The sequence below is a fragment of the Labrus bergylta genome, chromosome 17 (assembly GCF_963930695.1).
Source record: "Labrus bergylta chromosome 17, fLabBer1.1, whole genome shotgun sequence".
NCBI lineage: Eukaryota > Metazoa > Chordata > Actinopteri > Labriformes > Labridae > Labrus > Labrus bergylta.
In genome coordinates this window covers 1,385,001-1,407,797 of record NC_089211.1, presented here as the reverse complement: position 1 = coordinate 1,407,797, position 22,797 = coordinate 1,385,001, and the positions used below count along the sequence as shown (strand labels likewise).

General features: G+C 39.2%; 2 protein-coding genes across 2 annotated transcripts in view; one reads left to right on the top strand and one right to left on the bottom strand.

Moving 5' to 3' along the window:
* The window catches only part of musk (muscle, skeletal, receptor tyrosine kinase), a 31,577-nt gene extending 22,369 nt beyond the window's left edge, over positions 1-9,208 (bottom strand). The window contains exons 1-6 of the mRNA XM_020630583.3: positions 8,934-9,208; positions 2,086-2,212; positions 1,339-1,490; positions 1,091-1,218; positions 692-833; positions 408-532 (exon numbers count right to left, since the gene is read on the bottom strand). Coding sequence (XP_020486239.1) covers positions 408-532; positions 692-833; positions 1,091-1,218; positions 1,339-1,490; positions 2,086-2,212; positions 8,934-9,015 — 756 coding nt within the window. The 5' untranslated portion in view covers positions 9,016-9,208. The remainder of the gene's footprint in view (positions 1-407; positions 533-691; positions 834-1,090; positions 1,219-1,338; positions 1,491-2,085; positions 2,213-8,933) is intronic.
* Positions 9,209-12,458: 3,250 nt separating this feature from the next.
* The window catches only part of rassf6 (Ras association domain family member 6), a 126,003-nt gene continuing 115,664 nt past the window's right edge, over positions 12,459-22,797 (top strand). The window contains exon 1 of the mRNA XM_020630578.3: positions 12,459-12,599. The gene's annotated coding sequence lies outside the window, so the exon portion shown is untranslated. The remainder of the gene's footprint in view (positions 12,600-22,797) is intronic.

The following is a 22,797-nucleotide window of genomic DNA, read 5'->3' as shown; positions in this document are numbered from 1 at the left end:
GTTGGCTTTCTAATCTATTATTGTCACAGCTTTCCCAATATGTAATGCTTTGCAGCTGACAATGTGTCAAAATGTTAGCTACTTGATAAAAATGTGTCTGGTGCATGCAGTGTTCATTGATGTTTGAGACTCCCAACCATTGTGAACGAGACAATCGGTAGGATCACAAGCATCCAGAGACAGGCATGGCGTGGATAAATGGAAGTTTGGATGGATCATAAACTTCGGAATTGATCATCAAAATCCGGTGGAGGACTTTAATATTGCTTTTTTTTGCCATTTAGACGCTTATTGACCCTGATTGGGATTTATGTCTAGTGACACAATCAATTTGAGGAAAAACATCTGCAACAGAAAACTGCCATTTAGAATCCCATGATAGCCAGACAGTGAACCTGAACACTCACAGTATTCCCATTTTCCAGCCAGGTGATGGTGGGGATTGGATTTCCTGTGGCATTACACTCAAGGGAAATCTGGCTGCCATATGCAACCCTCTTCTCCTTTGGAACACGCAGGATTCGTGCTGGGGCTGAGCATAAAACACAACATATAGAAACTCAGTATAGACACTAAATTCCCATACCTGAATGGGAATCAAACAATTGTATCCTGCAGTATTGAATTGCAGCTTTCAAAGAAATACATTTTACATGCTAAGCCAAAAGTGAAACCATATTTACATACATACCCTGTACCTCTATGGTCACAGGCTTTGAAAAGGCCAAACCGAAGCTATTCCTGGCCACACAGCGATACTGCCCAGCATCCTCCTTCTGTATGTTATGGATCTTCAGTGCGCCATAGTCAAGAATGGTAACACGGTCACTAATCTGGGAAAGAAAATAAACTTTGTTTTCAGTTTTCTTTTTTCTTTGTTTCTTGACGTCTTTACATACATGTAAAACCAAACCAGAAAATATGTATTAGTGTAAAGACTGGATACCTTTGCACCATGGTCAGATTCAGATTCTAATGCTTTACTATTCTTAAAGCCATGCAGTGACAATCTTACTTAGGCCAAAGCTCTTAAATGTCTTCTGTAGCCTGAAAAGTTCAAATAACTTCCTGTGTTCAAAGACAGAAATACCTTGATAAGTTCATCATCTTTGAGCCAGGTCACATCAGGTTTGGGGTTACCAAGGGTGACACAGGGCAACACTGCTTTGGAGTCTACCAGAAGGGTTACATTGGTAGGATGGCGTTTAATCTGTGGCTCTGAAGGAGAGAAAAGACAATATGGCCTTCTGTATGAGTGCTGCTGTTAAAGTGTTGTTCTATGTAATGCATTTGTTACTCAGTAAGTTTGCACAGATTCTAACCCCAAGACAAACATACTCATCTTCAGCTGCAGCGCTCCACAGCTCTTGGCTGGTTCTCCAATGCCATTACTGGCGATGCAACAATATTCTCCGTTGTCTAATTCTCTAACACGAGGGATGATTAGCATCTGTCCCTGTTCTCTGGTAGTGTACCGGGGGTCGTAGTACCTGGCAGACAAAAATGAGGGGCAGAGAAGTCTTATCATAAGCCTGAAGAACCAGAGGTATTTTTCAATCATTTACTTTGAAATTAACACAAGATATAACAACTGTAGAGTTCTACTCTCCTATAAATCTCCCCTTGAATCTGTTTCTCTTTTTTGCTTGGTTTAGTCAATAATATCTAAAATAATATAACTTGTATTTTTTAAATTGTCTTTAAAGCTAGCAGTTTTATGGCATAAGAATAAAACAAGAAGCTGGTTCCACTGTCCTTGTGATCCTACATTTTAAGCTAACAGTAAGTATTAAATCTCCTATGCAGCTCACAGCTACTGCAACCAACTTTTAGTCATATAACCACTAACATAATCTATCTGTTGTCAGTTATCCAACAGTTTGTTACACATCATATGCTTAGAAGTTAACACTGAATGTTCTCATAGCTGTTAGCCTTGATCCCCATCACGGCCATGGGACTAAGAAACTCCCTGTTCATCGAGAGGAAAAAAAGTGGAGCAAAGCATTTTGAGGGGTTGATTGGAAATACTGTGCCTAAAAGGATGGTTGGGTCAGTGGTTGAATGCTTTGAGTGTAAACTTACATTATCTGGTGATTATTTTTTGTCCAAGTGATTTCAGCAGGAGGACGGGACTCTACCTCACAGATGAAGGTGGCATTGTGATCCAGAAGAACATCCATTGTCTCTAACAAGGTGATGATCCGAGGTGCTGTGTGTTAATCAAAGAAAGAAAAATTAATGAATATTGTTTAAAACACAAGAGCCTTTATTAAGTTATCCTATGGCTGAATATTCATAGTGGAATTTCAGATTTTCTGTAGACATGGGGTGCCGGTTTAACTCAGTGTGTGAAGCAGGCTATAGTATTTAATGTATCAGCCAGAGGCTCAACTCCTTCTTAAAAAAAAATTATGATGAATGAACTGGGATTTAAATGCAATGTGTAAGACACGTTTTTGTATGATTGGTGAAAGAGTTTCAAATTGCGCATGTTTACATTACAGTCCTGCTCTCGGAAGTGCAAACATCTTCAGTGAAATTATTTATCATTCTTGGCATTCTTAACATTCCTGACTTAGACTGAATCGTTTAGTCACTCAGAGTCCTGCTATAGCTGCTGATGAATAGAGCCACATCAGAGGTTTTAAAGTTTGTTACGACTTTGACATGAGTCGATAAAGGTGTAACTCTGAGAGAAAGAAGGAGAAGAAAATGATCTGAAGCATTTGAGAATGAATGAGATAGGTATAAAGAGATCAAGAATAAACATATTACAGGGAAAAGAGAGGTCAGAAAGGAATATAATACATCGGTGAACTCTGAAGTTTTACTGTTTGACATACTTTTTTTATTGAAGCAAATGTTGACGCAACAATATTTGAATTTAAGGCTCAAAGACAGGTTCCATCCTTTGTGCAAACATTGCTCTGATCTTATTTCAACAGATGGTCTCTGTTAAAATGAAAGTGGGTAAATAACTAGTTCTGTGTACATAGAGTATAGAAGTAATACGAACCATCTGACCTATATCTTATGATATAAACCAAAATAAGCCAATGTAAAGGTGTGATCAATATCTATTCTAAATATACCATCCACTTCAGTCGTGAAAAAGATGTACAAAAAAGGAGTAGAGGGATTATTTTTAGACAGAAGACAAACGTAGAGGGTAGCAACTCAGTGAAAAAAAGCCTTTTTTATACTCTGGGTAGTATATCAAGGGAAGGAAAACGTTTAAATCAAAGACATGTTGTACGGGAATGCAAACAGAATAAACCAGGGGTGAGGCAGCAACTGTTTTTATGTGGAACCAGATCACAGACATCAGCTTTACTTTCAACTTTCTTTGAACTAAGGGGGAGGAAGAGGCAAAATAAAAAACAGGGGGGTGAAGAAAGGGAAAGAACAGAGCTGGTGAAAAAGAATGGAGAAGAATGTGAATGTCTCTTGTGAAAGAAGATTTCACAGTAACATATCTGTGCAAACCATCTAACATCTCCACCTCCAAACCCTTGGTGCTCCTGCTGTTTGGCTTATGATGGGGAAATGGAAATAGTGCTCCTGTAAATCAAGATGAAAGCCTGAAATGAGGTTAATCCTTGGTTTGAAACAAATTTAGCCAAGGTTAAAGCAAGGTGAAATAGATAGATATCTAGTGTTCTTTATTTAGACATTTCATGCATGCAGTCCAAAATGTTATTTCTAGCCATGTTGGCACTGTGGCTTAATGGTTGACAACATTGGTTCAACACATTATTTAAATTTTTTTAGATCTTAAATGTCTGAAATTAAGTTCTGTACAAACATGGTAGGCACTTTTACATCACATGTCACGCCTACCCATTCACTCCCATTCACACACTGATGGCAGAGGATGCTATAGTGAGCATCAGAAGTATTCATACACATTAATTCTCTGTCCATGAAGCAGTGGGACCAATTTGGGGTTCAAAGTCTTGCCCAAGGACACATTGGACTGTCCTGCAGGAGCAGGAAATCGAACCCTCAACTTTCCGATTGAGAGACGACTGATTCTGATCCACAACCACCCTAGGTCAGTTATCCCCTAATTGTTAAGCCACCAGTAAGTGGACAGTTTTAGCAGTTTTAGATCTATGGTCCTAAGACAATTCATTACAAGGAACTTTTTTATGTGCCTCTCCGTAACAATAATTAATTTGGTGACCTTTTGATGCTTCATCTGGTGGGCTCATCAGGTAAGAACGTAATCATTTTCTTTAGCCAAATGCAGTAAGGATGCTATCAGATTCATCTGCCATTTCTTCAGTAATTGTAATACAATTAGCATGCCAACATGCTAAACTGTACGGCAAAAACATTATATCTGGTTATTACGAGCATGTCAGCGATGGCATTTTGAGCATTAGATATTTGCTCAAAGCTACCCGTGCATGAGACTAATAGAGATGCTTACCTAGATATTGACTCTTAGTTGTGTCATTAAACATTGTTTGTGCAGAACACTTCAATATCTACATAGAAAATGTAACTTCATTTCTTAATAATGAATGGAACACATTTCTCTATTGTTGTTACCACAATGGCTGACAGATGTGTGAACTTAAAGTTAATAAATCTTTTGAAAATCAAATTCACTTTGAAAGGAGTTTGCAGAACATGTTTTTCACTCTTGCTGTAGTTGAAATTATTTCTGTCAAAATAGAAGTTTAGGCTCATTTCAAATCAAATTGAACTCTTCTGGGACAAAACAAGCCTCAGCCTAGATTTTTCCTTGTGAAAGATTCTTGTTATGAAATTCTGTTTGGAAAGCAGAGGCAACATAGTGTTGTTAAGGTCTGTCAGGAGGGGAAGGTCAAACATGTCTGGTATCTACTGTGTGTATTACAACATTTTAACCAAATCACTCATGTTGCCACATGCATTCATATGTTTACTTACACTGTGTCCACTCCATAACATAAAAAAAATGATGGTGTGCAGGCTGCAGGATGCAGATGTCATCTGCAGTTTTGCTGCACTTGTCAATCAAGAAACATGTCCTTGTGCATGCACATACACTTCAACAAGATATTTTCTGCATTTTAAAATCTTCCTGCCTTCATACTGCTTATGTCTCTATTTATTTCTTACTTTTATATGTCTCTCCCATTATAGTGGCCTTCATTAGAGCCTGTAACTGTTTACATCCTGGTTCTTTTGGTGGCTGATTTGATTTGTAGTGTGTCCTCTAGGTTTTTTCCATTCTTTAAAGTTAAATTGTTAACAGCACACTCTGTCTCTATCATGCAGACCAGATACAAGTTGTTGTTGTTTTTCTTTTCGTTTTTCTGTTTTTTACTTGATGGATCCATTCTGGTCAAGGAACCAGAACAAACACAACATGGTTTTGTTCTATGGTATCAGATGTCCATATGGGAACCATCTATTAGTTTAAACAAGCAACACTACAAGACAAGTTATTCTCCTTTTAGATGCATATAAGACAGTCTTAAAGCTTTGTTAAGCATTAACATGGGGAATAATGAAAAATATAATTAAAATACAGAGAATACTGACTCTACATGGTTAAATAATAACAATAAAGTATATCAAAGTAGTAGTAATTTAGTTGGTTTATGCTCTCTCTGATCAGTTAATTCAATTCAATTTACTCATTTGTTCCCTAAAAATGTCATCTTTAATGCTTTTTTTTCTTTTTTTCACCACATTCAAATCTGCAAGACACAGATGAACAGCTGTGTAAAACTTCAAAGCTTCATCAAGTCGTTTTTTTAACTCAGCATTCAAGCCAAGCTTGGCTCAAGTTTGGATGACTCATTTAATGAAGGTAATATATTTACTTAGGTTTGGGAGGAGGACCACTCCTTAACCACACACCTTCAATCACCTGACAGGCCTACATACAGTATACTGAGCCATCCTTCTCCACCCTGTTTGTCTTTGTTATTCGACCCACCCTTCCTCCCCTTTCTCTCATCCATTTGCCCACCTTCCTCATCCCTTCATCGTGTTTGTCTAAACAGTCTGGGCCGTGATCAGCTCAGGCAGAATTACCCTTGAGACGGTACCCCCATCCTGAGTCTCTGCCCTACAGTCAGTCCATTCTTCCAGACCAGCCAACTGACAACATCCTCTTCCATCACAATCATCATCTTAACCTATATTCATCTGTCTTATCATTCATTTGATCTATCATTAAATATCTAAAAAGCATATTGTTGTGGTGTGGTCCTTGCTAGTGAAATTCTAGTTAGTTCCTTAACCAAAATAACTTCTGGCATATAGTGTTTAAGACATCATTCAACTTGAAAGAAATTCACTTCCATAAAGTGTGTTGAAAGATAAATACAGTTTCAGAGACATGTTCATGTGTGAAGCTATGTGTGTAAGCCCTAGTGGGGCAGGGCGCATGCCGTCTGACGGAGAGAGACTGTGCCACTGATGGAACACAGCACGCACTCACTGTGTGGAAATGAGCAGTTAGCTTGGACCTGCTTAGCCTAGCCTACCTATTGTATCTGCACTAGAAGGCTAACTTTGGACTCCGAGTGCTGATGGCAATATGGCAGCTATGCTTAGCAGTAAGTCAGGCATCTCTAAACTGGAGGGTCAGGGGTTCTCCAGCTCCTGTAGCCACATGTCCTTAGGCAAGACATTGAACCCCATCTGCTGCTGCGTCAGCAGATGTGAATGTCAGTTTAGTTGTGTTTGAATATTAATTAATACTGATGGACACTTTACATAGCAGCCTCTGCCATCATGTGAATGTGGTATGAATGGGTAGGTGTGACCTGTGGTGTAAAAGCGCTTGTAGTAGTCAGATAACTAGAAAAGCGCAATACAAGCTCAAGTCCATTTACTATTTACACATCAGCCTCCCATCAGCCACCTATTTAAGAAGAAGTAATCCTTCCCTTCCAATATCTGCATGACATAACTTTCAGAATCCGTGTGACTATGTGAAACAACAATAATCTTCGGTCGCAAAGTACATGCTGGCAATGTTCAGTTTGGAAGAATATGTGGACTTGCAATAATGCAGGTCTTGTGTTTTCTTTCATTATATTATATGTTTTTGTTTTTTACAAAGAAGTATGTTGTGTTGTTTTATAAACATATATTAAAGTAGTATAAGACCAGGAATGGCATCTCATGTGCAGTTGCAAAGTCATCTGCAACTTATTTTAAGGGCAAAACTGTAGCATTCTGAGCTACGTACCTGCAGAAGATCTTATTTGTTAAAAGACATTTAAAACACACACAGCTTTTCCGCCTTATTGTACTAATTACATCAGGCTCAGCCAATGTTTTTTTAAAAGCTTGTACAGCACAGTGGGAATAAGGAGTGCAGGAAATAAAGTAAGGATTCTTCTGTCCAAAGTTAAAAAGTCCTGCTGACCTGTTGACTATTTGTATAAAGTTATATTTACAGAAACACAAAACCTGAACATTGAGACAGCTGGGACTACGTGTTATAATAATTGCTAACTAAGCCTATAAAGACTCACCATCTTTTTTTAAACAACACAGTCTTGTTCCAACAGAAGCTGAGGATCATGTGGATGAAGAACTTACAATTTAATGAAGAATTTCAGCTTGTTTGATTAAAAAAGTGGTAGTCCCAGACAGCATTAAAACAGCACAGACCAAGTCTAGAAACTTCCTATAGCAATGTTTTATTTATTTAAGCAACATATTATGTTGTTACTTTTCAAACAGTGTGGAATTCCTTGAGTAGGATTCCATTCACATGATTGACAGGTTAATCATATTTATCTACTCGTATATTCAGGTTATTGTTGACAGAAGCCCACAGTGATTTGGAGCAACAAGAAGAATCCATCAACACTATTTCAGCCTTCCAATCGCAGACATACAACCCATGGCACAGGTCGTCTGCCAAGACTCGCCCTTCACCGACCCCACCTACTTCACCGGCTATGATATCTAACCTGGCAGAATGTGCCAGCATCTACACCAGCTGCCTCTCTGTTCCAATCTGCGGACAGCATTCACTGTTCATCTGGATTTATAAAACATGAAGCTACTCTGGCCTGTGCAGGCCTGCAGGCCTGTGACTCTGTGACAGCTTTTGGTACCCTACTCATATGTCAGGAAATTCTGAAGTCAAGGCTGAACTTTGTGCAGCCTTCAAAAGCCTAAAAGATTTACATTTGTCATTTTTATTTCTAGGGCTTTTTTTTATGACCAATACTTTCAAATGGAAAGAACAGAAGGAAAATGAGTTTCTTACAGCTACTTAAATGATGTCTAGTCAGTCCATTTGATGCAGGATTTATTATCATATTGGGTCATACACAGAACAGGTTCTGATCCAGTGTTGTAAATCAAGATGTTGCCTCATTAGAAGAAGAAACAGCAGAGGGAGCAGTGGGTTCCTAAACATCTTTACAACACTCTGCAGAGAGGATATGCCAAAGTGTAGGAAGGATATAGATTTAGTCACATTTACACTATGTGGGCCTATAAACACCTTCTCCATTTTCCTTGTAAGATGTGTTGGAAAACAGATTATCTCAGCGATATGTATTTGGGGAAACTCAACCTTCATACTCTTTAACTAAAGGTAAAGTACAGATGCAAGATGAAGATATAGAGAAGGCGCCTTTCTCAATATTCCTTTACTCTTTTTAAATGTGTTGTTCTGAGCCTTGAGTGTTGTTCACAACCACATACTGTATACATTCATGGAGGGAAGATCAGCTAACAGCTTTTTAATTGTATGTAGACATTGATCTTTTCAACTTTTCCTTTTTTTTTGTGCTTTTTTTTGTCACAATAAGTTTTATTAAATGAATAACAAAAGTCAACTTCCTCTAAAAACAATATTTTAAAAATCCAACGTGGTTGATAGAATACTTTTACCCGTTTGAGCTAATGCTAAAAATATATTTAAAGCTCACAAATACACACATATTTTAACCTACCTCTTTGTGTCCCGTAACTTGAGGTGACCAGAGCCAGCAGAGAGAGGATTTTGACGACTGAAATAGTTTCCACAATCTTCATTCTGGCTCTCTTAAGGAACTGTCTTTACAAAGCGTATTAACCAGTACGGTCTTAACTGGTGATTAAATTCCCATGACAGATAAGAAGACGGTGCTGGTAGTTCACTTGGTTTGTTTTTACACTATGAGTCTGCGTGCGTCTTAGCCAGGGACAGCCATGAGCTCTGTACTCAAGAGGGACCAGCTCTGTCACTGTGTGTGTGTGTGTGTGTGTGTGTGTGTGTGTGTGTGTGTGTGTGTGTGTGTGTGTGTGTGTGTGTGTGTGTGTGTGTGTGTGTGTGCGTGTGCGTGCGTGCATGTGTGTTAGAGAGAGAGAGAGAGAGAGAGAGAGAGAGAGAGAGAGAGAGAGAGAGAGCGAGAGCGAGAGAGAGAGATGGACAGTGACAACTGCTAGCTGTCCTCGTGTACAGTCACTCAGGTTTTGTAGCTGGGCTCTGAGCTCCAAAGGCTCCATTGCTGGAGAGTTCTAGTAATCAACAACAGCGTAAGTCCACTGTTTTTACCATCACAGAACAGGTGTCATTCAAACTCCATACATTTTCTTCCACTTATTTGAGGTCAGGACCTATAGTGGCAACAGGCGAGGCAGGTCTGACCGACCCAATTTAAACTCCTACAAGACTTTAATAAAAAAACAGTAAAATATCAACTTTTCATTTCAAGAATCAATCAATCAATCAATCTTTATTTGTATGGCACCAATTAATAACACATGTTATCTCAAAGATACTTCACAAAAGTACATAGAGTAACAATAAAAGGTTTGTGCATCTGCATTCTCTCTCTCTCTCTCTCTCACACACACACACACACACACACACACACACACACACACACACACACACACACACAGTCCAGGATGTAGCCTTTGTGTTGTCCACCTGTTGCCTGCCAGCCTGTATGTCCTGTTTTATTTTAGGAAAGGAATGGCATTCACTTCATTTACGGCTTATCCATTCTGCTTTGAGTGGAACTATTGTACTCCGTTTAGCAGGCATAGTAAAGCATACATACATTGTTGTTAAATGCTTCATCGTATAAAAAAAACTGCTGCTATAACAACATGTCATGGATCTTTGTTTGACTTTATGTGTGTATTTACAACAGCATAAATTAAAATTCTATATGTTGGAATATAAAATGTCTTTAAAGATTAAACAAGTGTTGTGATGTTGTTTTGTCCTGTCTTGTGAAAAATGCAAAAGAAGAGTTGGTTTCTTGCCCAAGTTTTTTATTTTAATGTCCATTCCTCTTTTTTTGTCTTCATCATCCTCACAACTAAAAAAAAGAACACGCAAACAGTTGTACATTACAGAAAGCAATCCTGTAACATACATACTGTATGCTGATGACATTTTACACCACAAGATGGTGCTGTTGTAGAGAGCAATTTAACCTCTATGGTAACCAAGAGTTTGCTGTTTTTTTTATCAAAGGAAAAACATTACAATATAAAGGTACTTGAAGTGACCACTGATTCAGCACTATATATTTGGATATATTTTGTACTGATACTCTGCCTCCCTCTGCTGACACGGAGAAGAACTGCGCTGCACATGTTTTATAATATTCAACCCCGAGAAGAAATTCAGGTTTAACCTCTCAAATAGCAATGCCAATTACTATTCTTAGTCTGTTACGTGGGCTTGAACCAGCAACCCTCCAGTTCCAAAACACAAGTTCCTACAGACTGAGCTACTGCTCTCCCTTAAACATCATCCATTTACTCCTGTGTATAACAAGTTTTGCAAACATAATGTATGATCATAAATATTTGACAGCTTATTGGATGACGTTGTAGTGCTTTATATTCATTGATCACACTGTTGGTATGGAGCTGATTGCTAAATAGCTCCGCCACGCTGCTGCTTGAATTATTTTCTTTGCACGTGCGCAGTTAATCTTTTTATTCTTTAATTTAGGGAAATTCCAAGCACTGTTTGTATCCAGACAGTTAATGTTTTTTTTAACATTAACCCTTGATTTCAAGGGATAATAAACACATGGTTACCCCAAAAGGTTCCACGATATGAACCCATAAACACACAGGAAAAAAAAAAAATGTTAATGGAAATATTTTTGTTTCTTAAAATTATCTTAAGCAAGAATTGTGCAAACACTAAATGTACCTGATGGTTTGGAACACTGGAATTTTAATCACAACAATTACAGAAAAAAATATATTTAAAGCAAAAAGAAAAGATACTAATTAGAAATGATTGTGTGTACATTTAGTTTTTAGAGATTATTTCTAAGTGTGTCCAAACCTCAGTCTTGTTTTCAATCGGGCAACTGTGTCAGATTCAATCAAAATTAGCCATGTTACATGAACATTTATGTTATGCCTACCTATGAATCCTTTTTTAAATTGCAAACCTGATGAAGGCATTAATGTTGTTAGTCTTAATATGAAGCCTTCATTAATAAAATAAGTAAATCAACTCTCTTGTGTGCAAAGAATCTACTTATTTTCCAAGCTGATGTTTCCTGCCATCACCTGAACCAAGGTGTGAGGACTGACAGTGCTGTAAGTATGCAGTGGTGCTTGATTTGTAACATAACAATAATTTGACCTGTAGAAATAACTATTGATTCATTTAATTTAATCTGGAAAAGTTTCTGAGATAACCATTTTTAAAATAAAAACTGAATTGATGCTTTTACTGTGTTTGAAATTAAGGTAACAGTACAAAGCAGTAGAGGACTAATGATTGTTCCCTGAGGTACTCCATGATTTAAATGTTTCTGTCTAAGATTTACATTACACTAACACAAAGTTAACCACCTTTTAGAATAACCTGTAATAAGACAATCAACACAGCATTGTGTGTGAACAGTATTATATACTGCTATTATTTCATAATGGAGTCTGGGACCTCTTTATACACAACCATTTGCCTAACCATATCTTTAAGATTGTCTGAAACACTGGCACTGGTTAGAGATGATTAAATGATTACTTTTTCACATGATAATCAGCATCATGCCTAAAATAACTGTAGGTTACCCTGCCAATTACCATGTAACTTGATGTCTGTCTTTAGGAAGCCGACCTGAAATATAGTTCCCCATATCAACTGGCAGTTGTCATCGCATAGAACCAGTTGCATCAGTGCTGTTATTGGATACCTCTCAGTTTCAGAAAGCCATTGTTACTAAGGAAAGATTTAATATTTTGTTGCCAAAAGTAAAACAAAGGTTGTTTTTTTTCAGGACCTGCTAGACACACACACATTTCAATAGATGTATTGTTCTAACAATCAGCTTAGGAACTTTAATTTAAAACAAAACTAGGATGTTGACCGAAAATGAACTTTCTCTCTCTCTCTCTCGTCATACACACATATACACACACAAAGCAGCCGAGTCATATCAAGTGTCAGTCAGCCCCTCCTTCTTGCACTGTCTCAACATGTCCTACAATAATTAACCAGCTGCTGCATTGTGCTTCACAAGCTCACCTCCTTCCTCATGCACTGTACTCTGGACCTATGAACACACACTCATACACACTCATAAATGGTATCAAACCACAAACATGGAGTGAACCTGCTTCATTCATTTGGATCGTGATAGACTGGCCAGGTAGGAGATAATGAATACTATGTTTTTATCATCATTACATATGCTTCACTTTGTTACAATTTGTGTGATTAAGCGTAGATGTAGAATAACTAAACAAACCTACTCCTTAATACAAATATTCATTGATTCAGATTTAATGTTTGCATGTTCTGATTGTTAATAATAAACCTGGAGATGTTAGTTGAGTATTTTAAAAAGTAGTTTTGAACCGCTTATTCAAGGGTGTCGTTATATTTTTAAATGACACAACAGATGAGTTTTCTAATAGACAAGTAAAACTTGTGTCTTGTCAATCAGTGCAACACAGTGGATGTTATTTCTTCTAATTAAACAGCACCACTTTGAACAGTTTAGGCACTGCACTAGCATTAAGTATCCAGGTCAAATCTGTGCATCAAGGTGAGAAGGAGCAAGTGTCACATACTATAATAGAGTACAAAGGGAGAAAGGTGAGGAGTAAAGGATATAGAGAAGCAGAGGGAGGGGGAGTGACATACAGGAAGGCTATAAAAGCAGACACTGGGTGTGCCATGGTGTACTTTGCGTTTTTTCCTGCTGGCTAAATTTTTTTTTTTTCAGCTCAGTTTTACGCTCACAACAAAGTCTTTACTGCAATCCATCTGTTTTTAACCTTTCAGTGTAACATGAATCAGTCATAAAGGATTAAAAAAAAATTCATCAAAATGAATAAATCAGATTATTGTATTATCAATAGTTTCATAGTATTTTGCATAACATTTGTTGCCAGTGGAGTTAAATATCCAACACAAGTAAAGGCTCTCCACTTTAGTCTGTCAAAATAGCTGTTTTTGTTTTCTTAAGAAGCAATGGAACTGGCACTAATCAACTGAATAGCTCACAGAAAAGTGGAACACATGGATACTCTAATAGGGGGAAGTGCCACTCAGACATGATTGTAAAAAATCTGTGTAAATCTGCAAAAAGTGTTTGCATTTTGGACTTAAAACCTATGTTTTCTTCTTTTTTAACAACATATCAAGGATAGTTTTGTGATATTTTGTGTTTGCTTTCTTTGAACTACTGCTGCTCATAGAAAGGTCCCGTTTGGGGCTCATGATACCGAGCATGTTATTGACTTTGCAGTGTGGACTCCTTTGTTCCTTTATTTGTGACTTTTAAAAAGCATGTGATCCTCAAATCAAACAAACAGGTACACACATGTAGTCGGACACACAGACAGGATTGATTTGCTCCAGGGGACCTTTAAACTTGCATGTTGGAACTTGAAAGGCACACAGTTAAGTCCTCATATTAGTTCAAACTAAGGATAAAGAGAAATCTCTGGATTTCATGCAGGTGAACCAAAAGAGACAGGGAAATAAACCTTCCCACTGACATCCACATGTTCCTGTCTGTATTTATTCTCTCTGTAAACTTGAATGCAGATGTTTAACTTTTATGCTAGTACATGCTATGCTAGCCTATTTTTAAACAAAGGAACATGTGAAACCAAAGTCACTGTATGGAACAGGAGTTGACAAATGAGTGAGCAGCTAGGAAAAGGCCAGTTGAGTCCAGTGGTCTAAAATCCTGCATCTGGCAATTTGACAATGGATTCTCATTAAGATATCAGATAAAGAAAGGTATGAAAGTTTTTCCACAAACAACATTGACATGTTATTTCATAATTCTATAACAACCCCTTGTATTAAAAAAGAATACAAATTTCCTATCAGAACGTATGCTTTCTCAGGGCGCTGGTGGCTCAGTGGTTAGTGCATGCGCCCCATGTACGGAGGCTGTAGTCCTCCAAGCGGGCAGCCCGGGTTCAAATCCGACTTGTGGATACTTTTCCCGAATGTCGTTCCCCACTCTGTCGCCCTGATTTCTGACTCTATCCTCTGTCCTATCTCTACAATAAAGGCACTAAAAGCCCAAGAACAAATCTGAAAAAGAATTTATGCTTTTGTCATCATTTACAGATTGAGTATGTAGGTGTAGTATTTGTTCCACTCTTCCTCTATCTCTCTCTCTTGCTCTCTCTGGGTAATATAATCCTAATCAACAGTGATGCTGTTGCAGAACAATTGCCTTTGGCCAACATTTGGATTACTTATTTCTACTTTAACTGGTGTTGCAAAAGAATCGTTTTATAATGCTTCATTTTGGCCACAACAACTTGTTCACAGACGGATCCCATTAGTAACCAACCATGTGCCTATAAATAATTATTCTTAAAGATGTTTGACCTGGTAACATACATTTCTTTAAATACAAGCGATCATTCTGCCTCTTTTTTTTATACACCTTAGGTTTTTTTGTAAAATTTATATTTTCTAATACTCATTTAACTATGATCTGCAATCCTGTTTATTCTTTTATTTCACCTTTATTTAACCAGGAAAACTGGTCTTTTCTTAGGGTTAGGGTTAGGGCAGGGTAGGGTTAGGGTCAGGGTTAGGGTTAGGGTCAGGGTGGGTAGGGTTAGGGTTAGGGTTAGGGTTAGGGTAGGGTTAGGGTCAGGGTTAGGTTAGGGTTAGGGTTAGGGTTAGGGTTAGGGAATGTATCCTGGCAAAGACAGGGTAAGGGTTAGGGTAAGGGTTAGGGTTAGGGTTAGGGTAGGGTTAGGGTTAGGGTAGGGTTAGGGTAGGGTAGGGTTAGGGTAGGGTTAGGGTAGGGTAGGGTAAGGGTAAGGGTTAGGGTTAGGGTTAGGGTTAGGGTTTGGGTTAGGGTAGGGTTAGGGGTTAGGGTTAGGGTTAGGGTTAGGGGTTAGGGTTAGGGTTAGGGTTAGGGTCAGGGTCAGGGTCAGGGTCAGGGTCAGGGGTAGGGTAGGGTAGGGTTAGGGGTTAGGGTAGGGTCAGGGTTAGGGTAGGGTTAGGGCTAGGGTAGGGTTAGGGGTAGGGTTAGGGTTAGGGTTAGCGAGTGTATCCTGGCAAAGACAGGCAGCAGCACAATTAACAATTATAGTTTCTGACAAACAACGAGCTGTCTTACATACATACAGTATATAATAAAGGAACATATTAATTGAACATTCAAAGACACAAAATACCAAATTTACACAGCACATTTTTGTCAAGATCGCCCACAACCATAAAGAAGGTGAGGTGATCTTATTTTAAAGCACTTTCAGTTTAGAGCTCAAAACACAAAATGTGATGTATTATTTTTACATTCTCTGTACTTTGACAGACTATTATGACTATTATGTATATACCATAGTTTGTATTTCTCTTGGCTTATAGAGTACCATTCCACTACTTGTTTATCTTATTTTTAGATTTGTTGTTTTTTCTTAACCTTTATCATACACTTGAGGTATTTTTCGGCATTTTAAATGTATTAGGGTAGGGTTAGGGTTAGGGGTTAGGGTTAGGGTTAGGGCAAGGGTTAGGGTTACCCTTAGGGTTAGGGTCAGGGTAGGGGTTAGGGTAGGGTTAGGGGTTAGGGTAAGGGTTAGGGTTAGGGCAGGGTTAGGGTAGGGTTAGGGTTAGGGTTAGGGTAAGGGCTAGGGTAGGGGTAGGGGTAGGGGTAGGGTAAGGGTTAGGGTTAGGGTTAGAGTTAGGGTTAGCGAGTGTATCCTGGCAAAGACAGGCAGCAGCACAATTAACAATTATAGTTTCTGACAAACAACGAGCTGTCTTACATACATACAGTATATAATAAAGGAACATATTAATTGAACATTCAAAGACACAAAATATCAAATTTACACAGCACATTTTTGTCAAGATCGCCCACAACCATAAAGAAGGTGTGGTGATCTTATTTTAAAGCACTTTCAGTTTAGAGCTCAAAACACAAAATGTGATGTATTATTTTTACATTCTCTGTACTTTGACAGACTATTATGACTATTATGTATATACCATAGTTTGTATTTCTCTTGGCTTATAGAGTACCATTCCACTACTTGTTTATCTTATTTTTAGATTTGTTGTTTTTTCTTAACCTTTATCATACACTTGAGGTATTTTTCGGCATTTTAAATGTATTAGGGTAGGGTTAGGGTTAGGGGTTAGGGTTAGGGTTAGGGCAAGGGTTAGGGTTACCCTTAGGGTTAGGGTCAGGGTAGGGGTTAGGGTTAGGGTTAGGGTTAGGGTCAGGGTAGGGGTTAGGGTAGGGTCAGGGGTTAGGGTCAGGGGTTAGGGTTAGGGCAGGGTTAGGGTTAGGGTAGGGTTAGGGTAAGGGTTAGGGTTAGGGTTAGGGGTTAGGGTTAGGGTTAGGGTTAGGGTTAGGGTCAGGGTCAGGGTCAGGGGTAGGGTAGGGTAGGGTTAGGGGTTAGGGTAGGGTCAGGGTTAGGGTAGGGTTAGGGCTAGGGTAGGGTTAGGGGTAGGGTTAGGGTTATGGTTTGCGAGTGTATCCTGGCAAAGACAGGCAGCAGCACAATTAACAATTATAGTTTCTGACAAACAACGAGCTGTCTTACATACATACAGTATATAATAAAGGAACATATTAATTGAACATTCAAAGACACAAAATATCAAATTTACACAGCACATTTTTGTCAAGATCGCCCACAACCATAAAGAAGGTGAGGTGATCTTATTTTAAAGCACTTTCAGTTTAGAGCTCAAAACACAAAATGTGATGTATTATTTTTACATTCTCTGTACTTTGACAGACTATTATGACTATTATGTATATACCATAGTTTGTATTTCTCTTGGCTTATAGAGTACCATTCCACTACTTGTTTATCTTATTTTTAGATTTGTTGTTTTTTCTTAACCTTTATCATACACTTGAGGTATTTTTCGGCATTTTAAATGTATTAGGGTAGGGTTAGGGTTAGGGGTTAGGGTTAGGGTTAGGGCAAGGGTTAGGGTTACCCTTAGGGTTAGGGTCAGGGTAGGGGTTAGGGTTAGGGTTAGGGTTAGGGTCAGGGTAGGGGTTAGGGTAGGGTCAGGGGTTAGGGTAAGGGTTAGGGTTAGGGCAGGGTTAGGGTTAGGGTAGGGTTAGGGTAAGGGTCAGGGTTAGGGTTAGGGTTAGGGGTTAGGGTTAGGGTTAGGGTTAGGGTCAGGGTCAGGGTCAGGGTCAGGGGTAGGGTAGGGTAGGGTTAGGGGTTAGGGTAGGGTCAGGGTTAGGGGTAGGGTTAGGGTTAGGGTTAGCGAGTGTATCCTGGCAAAGACAGGCAGCAGCACAATTAACAATTATAGTTTCTGACAAACAACGAGCTGTCTTACATACATACAGTATATAATAAAGGAACATATTAATTGAACATTCAAAGACACAAAATATCAAATTTACACAGCACATTTTTGTCAAGATCGCCCACAACCATAAAGAAGGTGTGGTGATCTTATTTTAAAGCACTTTCAGTTTAGAGCTCAAAACACAAAATGTGATGTATTATTTTTACATTCTCTGTACTTTGACAGACTATTATGACTATTATGTATATACCATAGTTTGTATTTCTCTTGGCTTATAGAGTACCATTCCACTACTTGTTTATCTTATTTTTAGATTTGTTGTTTTTTCTTAACCTTTATCATACACTTGAGGTATTTTTCGGCATTTTAAATGTATTAGGGTAGGGTTAGGGTTAGGGGTTAGGGTTAGGGTTAGGGCAAGGGTTAGGGTTACCCTTAGGGTTAGGGTCAGGGTAGGGGTTAGGGATAGGGTTAGGGTTAGGGTCAGGGTAGGGGTTAGGGTAGGGTCAGGGGTTAGGGTAAGGGTTAGGGTTAGGGCAGGGTTAGGGTTAGGGTAGGGTTAGGGTAAGGGTCAGGGTTAGGGTTAGGGTTAGGGTTAGGGGTTAGGGTTAGGGTTAGGGTTAGGGTCAGGGTCAGGGTCAGGGTCAGGGTCAGGGTTAGGGTAAGGGGTTAGGGTTAGGGTTAGGGTAGGGTCAGGGTTAGGGTAGGGTTAGGGCTAGGGTAGGGTTAGGGGTAGGGTTAGGGTTAGGGTTAGCGAGTGTATCCTGGCAAAGACAGGCAGCAGCACAATTAACAATTATAGTTTCTGACAAACAACGAGCTGTCTTACATACATACAGTATATAATAAAGGAACATATTAATTGAACATTCAAAGACACAAAATACCAAATTTACACAGCACATTTTTGTCAAGATCGCCCACAACCATAAAGAAGGTGAGGTGATCTTATTTTAAAGCACTTTCAGTTTAGAGCTCAAAACACAAAATGTGATGTATTATTTTTACATTCTCTGTACTTTGACAGACTATTATGACTATTATGTATATACCATAGTTTGTATTTCTCTTGGCTTATAGAGTACCATTCCACTACTTGTTTATCTTATTTTTAGATTTGTTGTTTTTTCTTAACCTTTATCATACACTTGAGGTATTTTTCGGCATTTTAAATGTATTAGGGTAGGGTTAGGGTTAGGGGTTAGGGTTAGGGTTAGGGCAAGGGTTAGGGTTACCCTTAGGGTTAGGGTCAGGGTAGGGGTTAGGGTAGGGTTAGGGGTTAGGGTAAGGGTTAGGGTTAGGGCAGGGTTAGGGTAGGGTTAGGGTTAGGGTTAGGGTAAGGGCTAGGGTAGGGGTAGGGGTAGGGGTAGGGTAAGGGTTAGGGTTAGGGTTAGAGTTAGGGTTAGCGAGTGTATCCTGGCAAAGACAGGCAGCAGCACAATTAACAATTATAGTTTCTGACAAACAACGAGCTGTCTTACATACATACAGTATATAATAAAGGAACATATTAATTGAACATTCAAAGACACAAAATATCAAATTTACACAGCACATTTTTGTCAAGATCGCCCACAACCATAAAGAAGGTGTGGTGATCTTATTTTAAAGCACTTTCAGTTTAGAGCTCAAAACACAAAATGTGATGTATTATTTTTACATTCTCTGTACTTTGACAGACTATTATGACTATTATGTATATACCATAGTTTGTATTTCTCTTGGCTTATAGAGTACCATTCCACTACTTGTTTATCTTATTTTTAGATTTGTTGTTTTTTCTTAACCTTTATCATACACTTGAGGTATTTTTCGGCATTTTAAATGTATTAGGGTAGGGTTAGGGTTAGGGGTTAGGGTTAGGGTTAGGGCAAGGGTTAGGGTTACCCTTAGGGTTAGGGTCAGGGTAGGGGTTAGGGTAGGGTTAGGGGTTAGGGTAAGGGTTAGGGTTAGGGCAGGGTTAGGGTAGGGTTAGGGTTAGGGTTAGGGTAAGGGCTAGGGTAGGGGTAGGGGTAGGGGTAGGGTAAGGGTTAGGGTTAGGGTTAGAGTTAGGGTTAGCGAGTGTATCCTGGCAAAGACAGGCAGCAGCACAATTAACAATTATAGTTTCTGACAAACAACGAGCTGTCTTACATACATACAGTATATAATAAAGGAACATATTAATTGAACATTCAAAGACACAAAATATCAAATTTACACAGCACATTTTTGTCAAGATCGCCCACAACCATAAAGAAGGTGAGGTGATCTTATTTTAAAGCACTTTCAGTTTAGAGCTCAAAACACAAAATGTGATGTATTATTTTTACATTCTCTGTACTTTGACAGACTATTATGACTATTATGTATATACCATAGTTTGTATTTCTCTTGGCTTATAGAGTACCATTCCACTACTTGTTTATCTTATTTTTAGATTTGTTGTTTTTTCTTAACCTTTATCATACACTTGAGGTATTTTTCGGCATTTTAAATGTATTAGGGTAGGGTTAGGGTTAGGGGTTAGGGTTAGGGTTAGGGCAAGGGTTAGGGTTACCCTTAGGGTTAGGGTCAGGGTAGGGGTTAGGGTTAGGGTTAGGGTTAGGGTCAGGGTAGGGGTTAGGGTAGGGTCAGGGGTTAGGGTAAGGGTTAGGGTTAGGGCAGGGTTAGGGTTAGGGTAGGGTTAGGGTAAGGGTCAGGGTTAGGGTTAGGGTTAGGGGTTAGGGTTAGGGTTAGGGTTAGGGTCAGGGTCAGGGTCAGGGTCAGGGGTAGGGTAGGGTAGGGTTAGGGGTTAGGGTAGGGTCAGGGTTAGGGTAGGGTTAGGGCTAGGGTAGGGTTAGGGGTAGGGTTAGGGTTAGGGTTAGCGAGTGTATCCTGGCAAAGACAGGCAGCAGCACAATTAACAATTATAGTTTCTGACAAACAACGAGCTGTCTTACATACATACAGTATATAATAAAGGAACATATTAATTGAACATTCAAAGACACAAAATACCAAATTTACACAGCACATTTTTGTCAAGATCGCCCACAACCATAAAGAAGGTGAGGTGATCTTATTTTAAAGCACTTTCAGTTTAGAGCTCAAAACACAAAATGTGATGTATTATTTTTACATTCTCTGTACTTTGACAGACTATTATGACTATTATGTATATACCATAGTTTGGGTAAGGGTAAGGGTTAGGGGTTAGGGTTAGGGTTAGGGCAGGGTTAGGGTTAGGGTAGGGTAAGGGTAAGGGTTAGGGGTTAGGGTTAGGGTTAGGGCAGGGTTAGGGTTAGGGTAGGGTTAGGGTAAGGGTCAGGGTTAGGGTTAGGGTCAGGGTCAGGGTTAGGGTTAGGGGTAGGGTTAGGGGTAGGGTTAGGGGTAGGGGTAGGGGTAGGGGTAGGGTTAGGGTTAGGGTTAGGGGTTAGGGTTAGCGAGTGTATCCTGGCAAAGACAGGCAGCAGCACAATTAACAATTATAGTTTCTGACAAACAACGAGCTGTCTAACATACATACAGTATATAATAAAGGAACATATTAATTGAAGGGTAGGGTTAGGGTCAGGGTAGGGGTTAGGGTAGGGTCAGGGGTTAGGGTAAGGGTTAGGGTTAGGGCAGGGTTAGGGTTAGGGTAGGGTTAGGGTAAGGGTCAGGGTTAGGGTTAGGGTTAGGGTTAGGGTTAGGGTTAGGGTTAGGGTCAGGGTCAGGGTCAGGGGTAGGGTAGGGTAGGGTTAGGGGTTAGGGTAGGGTCAGGGTTAGGGTAGGGTTAGGGCTAGGGTAGGGTTAGGGGTAGGGTTAGGGTTAGGGTTAGCGAGTGTATCCTGGCAAAGACAGGCAGCAGCACAATTAACAATTATAGTTTCTGACAAACAACGAGCTGTCTTACATACATACAGTATATAATAAAGGAACATATTAATTGAACATTCAAAGACACAAAATATCAAATTTACACAGCACATTTTTGTCAAGATCGCCCACAACCATAAAGAAGGTGTGGTGATCTTATTTTAAAGCACTTTCAGTTTAGAGCTCAAAACACAAAATGTGATGTATTATTTTTACATTCTCTGTACTTTGACAGACTATTATGACTATTATGTATATACCATAGTTTGTATTTCTCTTGGCTTATAGAGTACCATTCCACTACTTGTTTATCTTATTTTTAGATTTGTTGTTTTTTCTTAACCTTTATCATACACTTGAGGTATTTTTCGGCATTTTAAATGTATTAGGGTAGGGTTAGGGTTAGGGGTTAGGGTTAGGGTTAGGGCAAGGGTTAGGGTTACCCTTAGGGTTAGGGTCAGGGTAGGGGTTAGGGATAGGGTTAGGGTTAGGGTCAGGGTAGGGGTTAGGGTAGGGTCAGGGGTTAGGGTAAGGGTTAGGGTTAGGGCAGGGTTAGGGTTAGGGTAGGGTTAGGGTAAGGGTCAGGGTTAGGGTTAGGGTTAGGGTTAGGGGTTAGGGTTAGGGTTAGGGTTAGGGTCAGGGTCAGGGTCAGGGTCAGGGTCAGGGTCAGGGTTAGGGTAAGGGGTTAGGGTTAGGGTTAGGGTAGGGTCAGGGTTAGGGTAGGGTTAGGGCTAGGGTAGGGTTAGGGGTAGGGTTAGGGTTAGGGTTAGCGAGTGTATCCTGGCAAAGACAGGCAGCAGCACAATTAACAATTATAGTTTCTGACAAACAACGAGCTGTCTTACATACATACAGTATATAATAAAGGAACATATTAATTGAACATTCAAAGACACAAAATACCAAATTTACACAGCACATTTTTGTCAAGATCGCCCACAACCATAAAGAAGGTGTGGTGATCTTATTTTAAAGCACTTTCAGTTTAGAGCTCAAAACACAAAATGTGATGTATTATTTTTACATTCTCTGTACTTTGACAGACTATTATGACTATTATGTATATACCATAGTTTGTATTTCTCTTGGCTTATAGAGTACCATTCCACTACTTGTTTATCTTATTTTTAGATTTGTTGTTTTTTCTTAACCTTTATCATACACTTGAGGTATTTTTCGGCATTTTAAATGTATTAGGGTAGGGTTAGGGTTAGGGGTTAGGGTTAGGGTTAGGGCAAGGGTTAGGGTTACCCTTA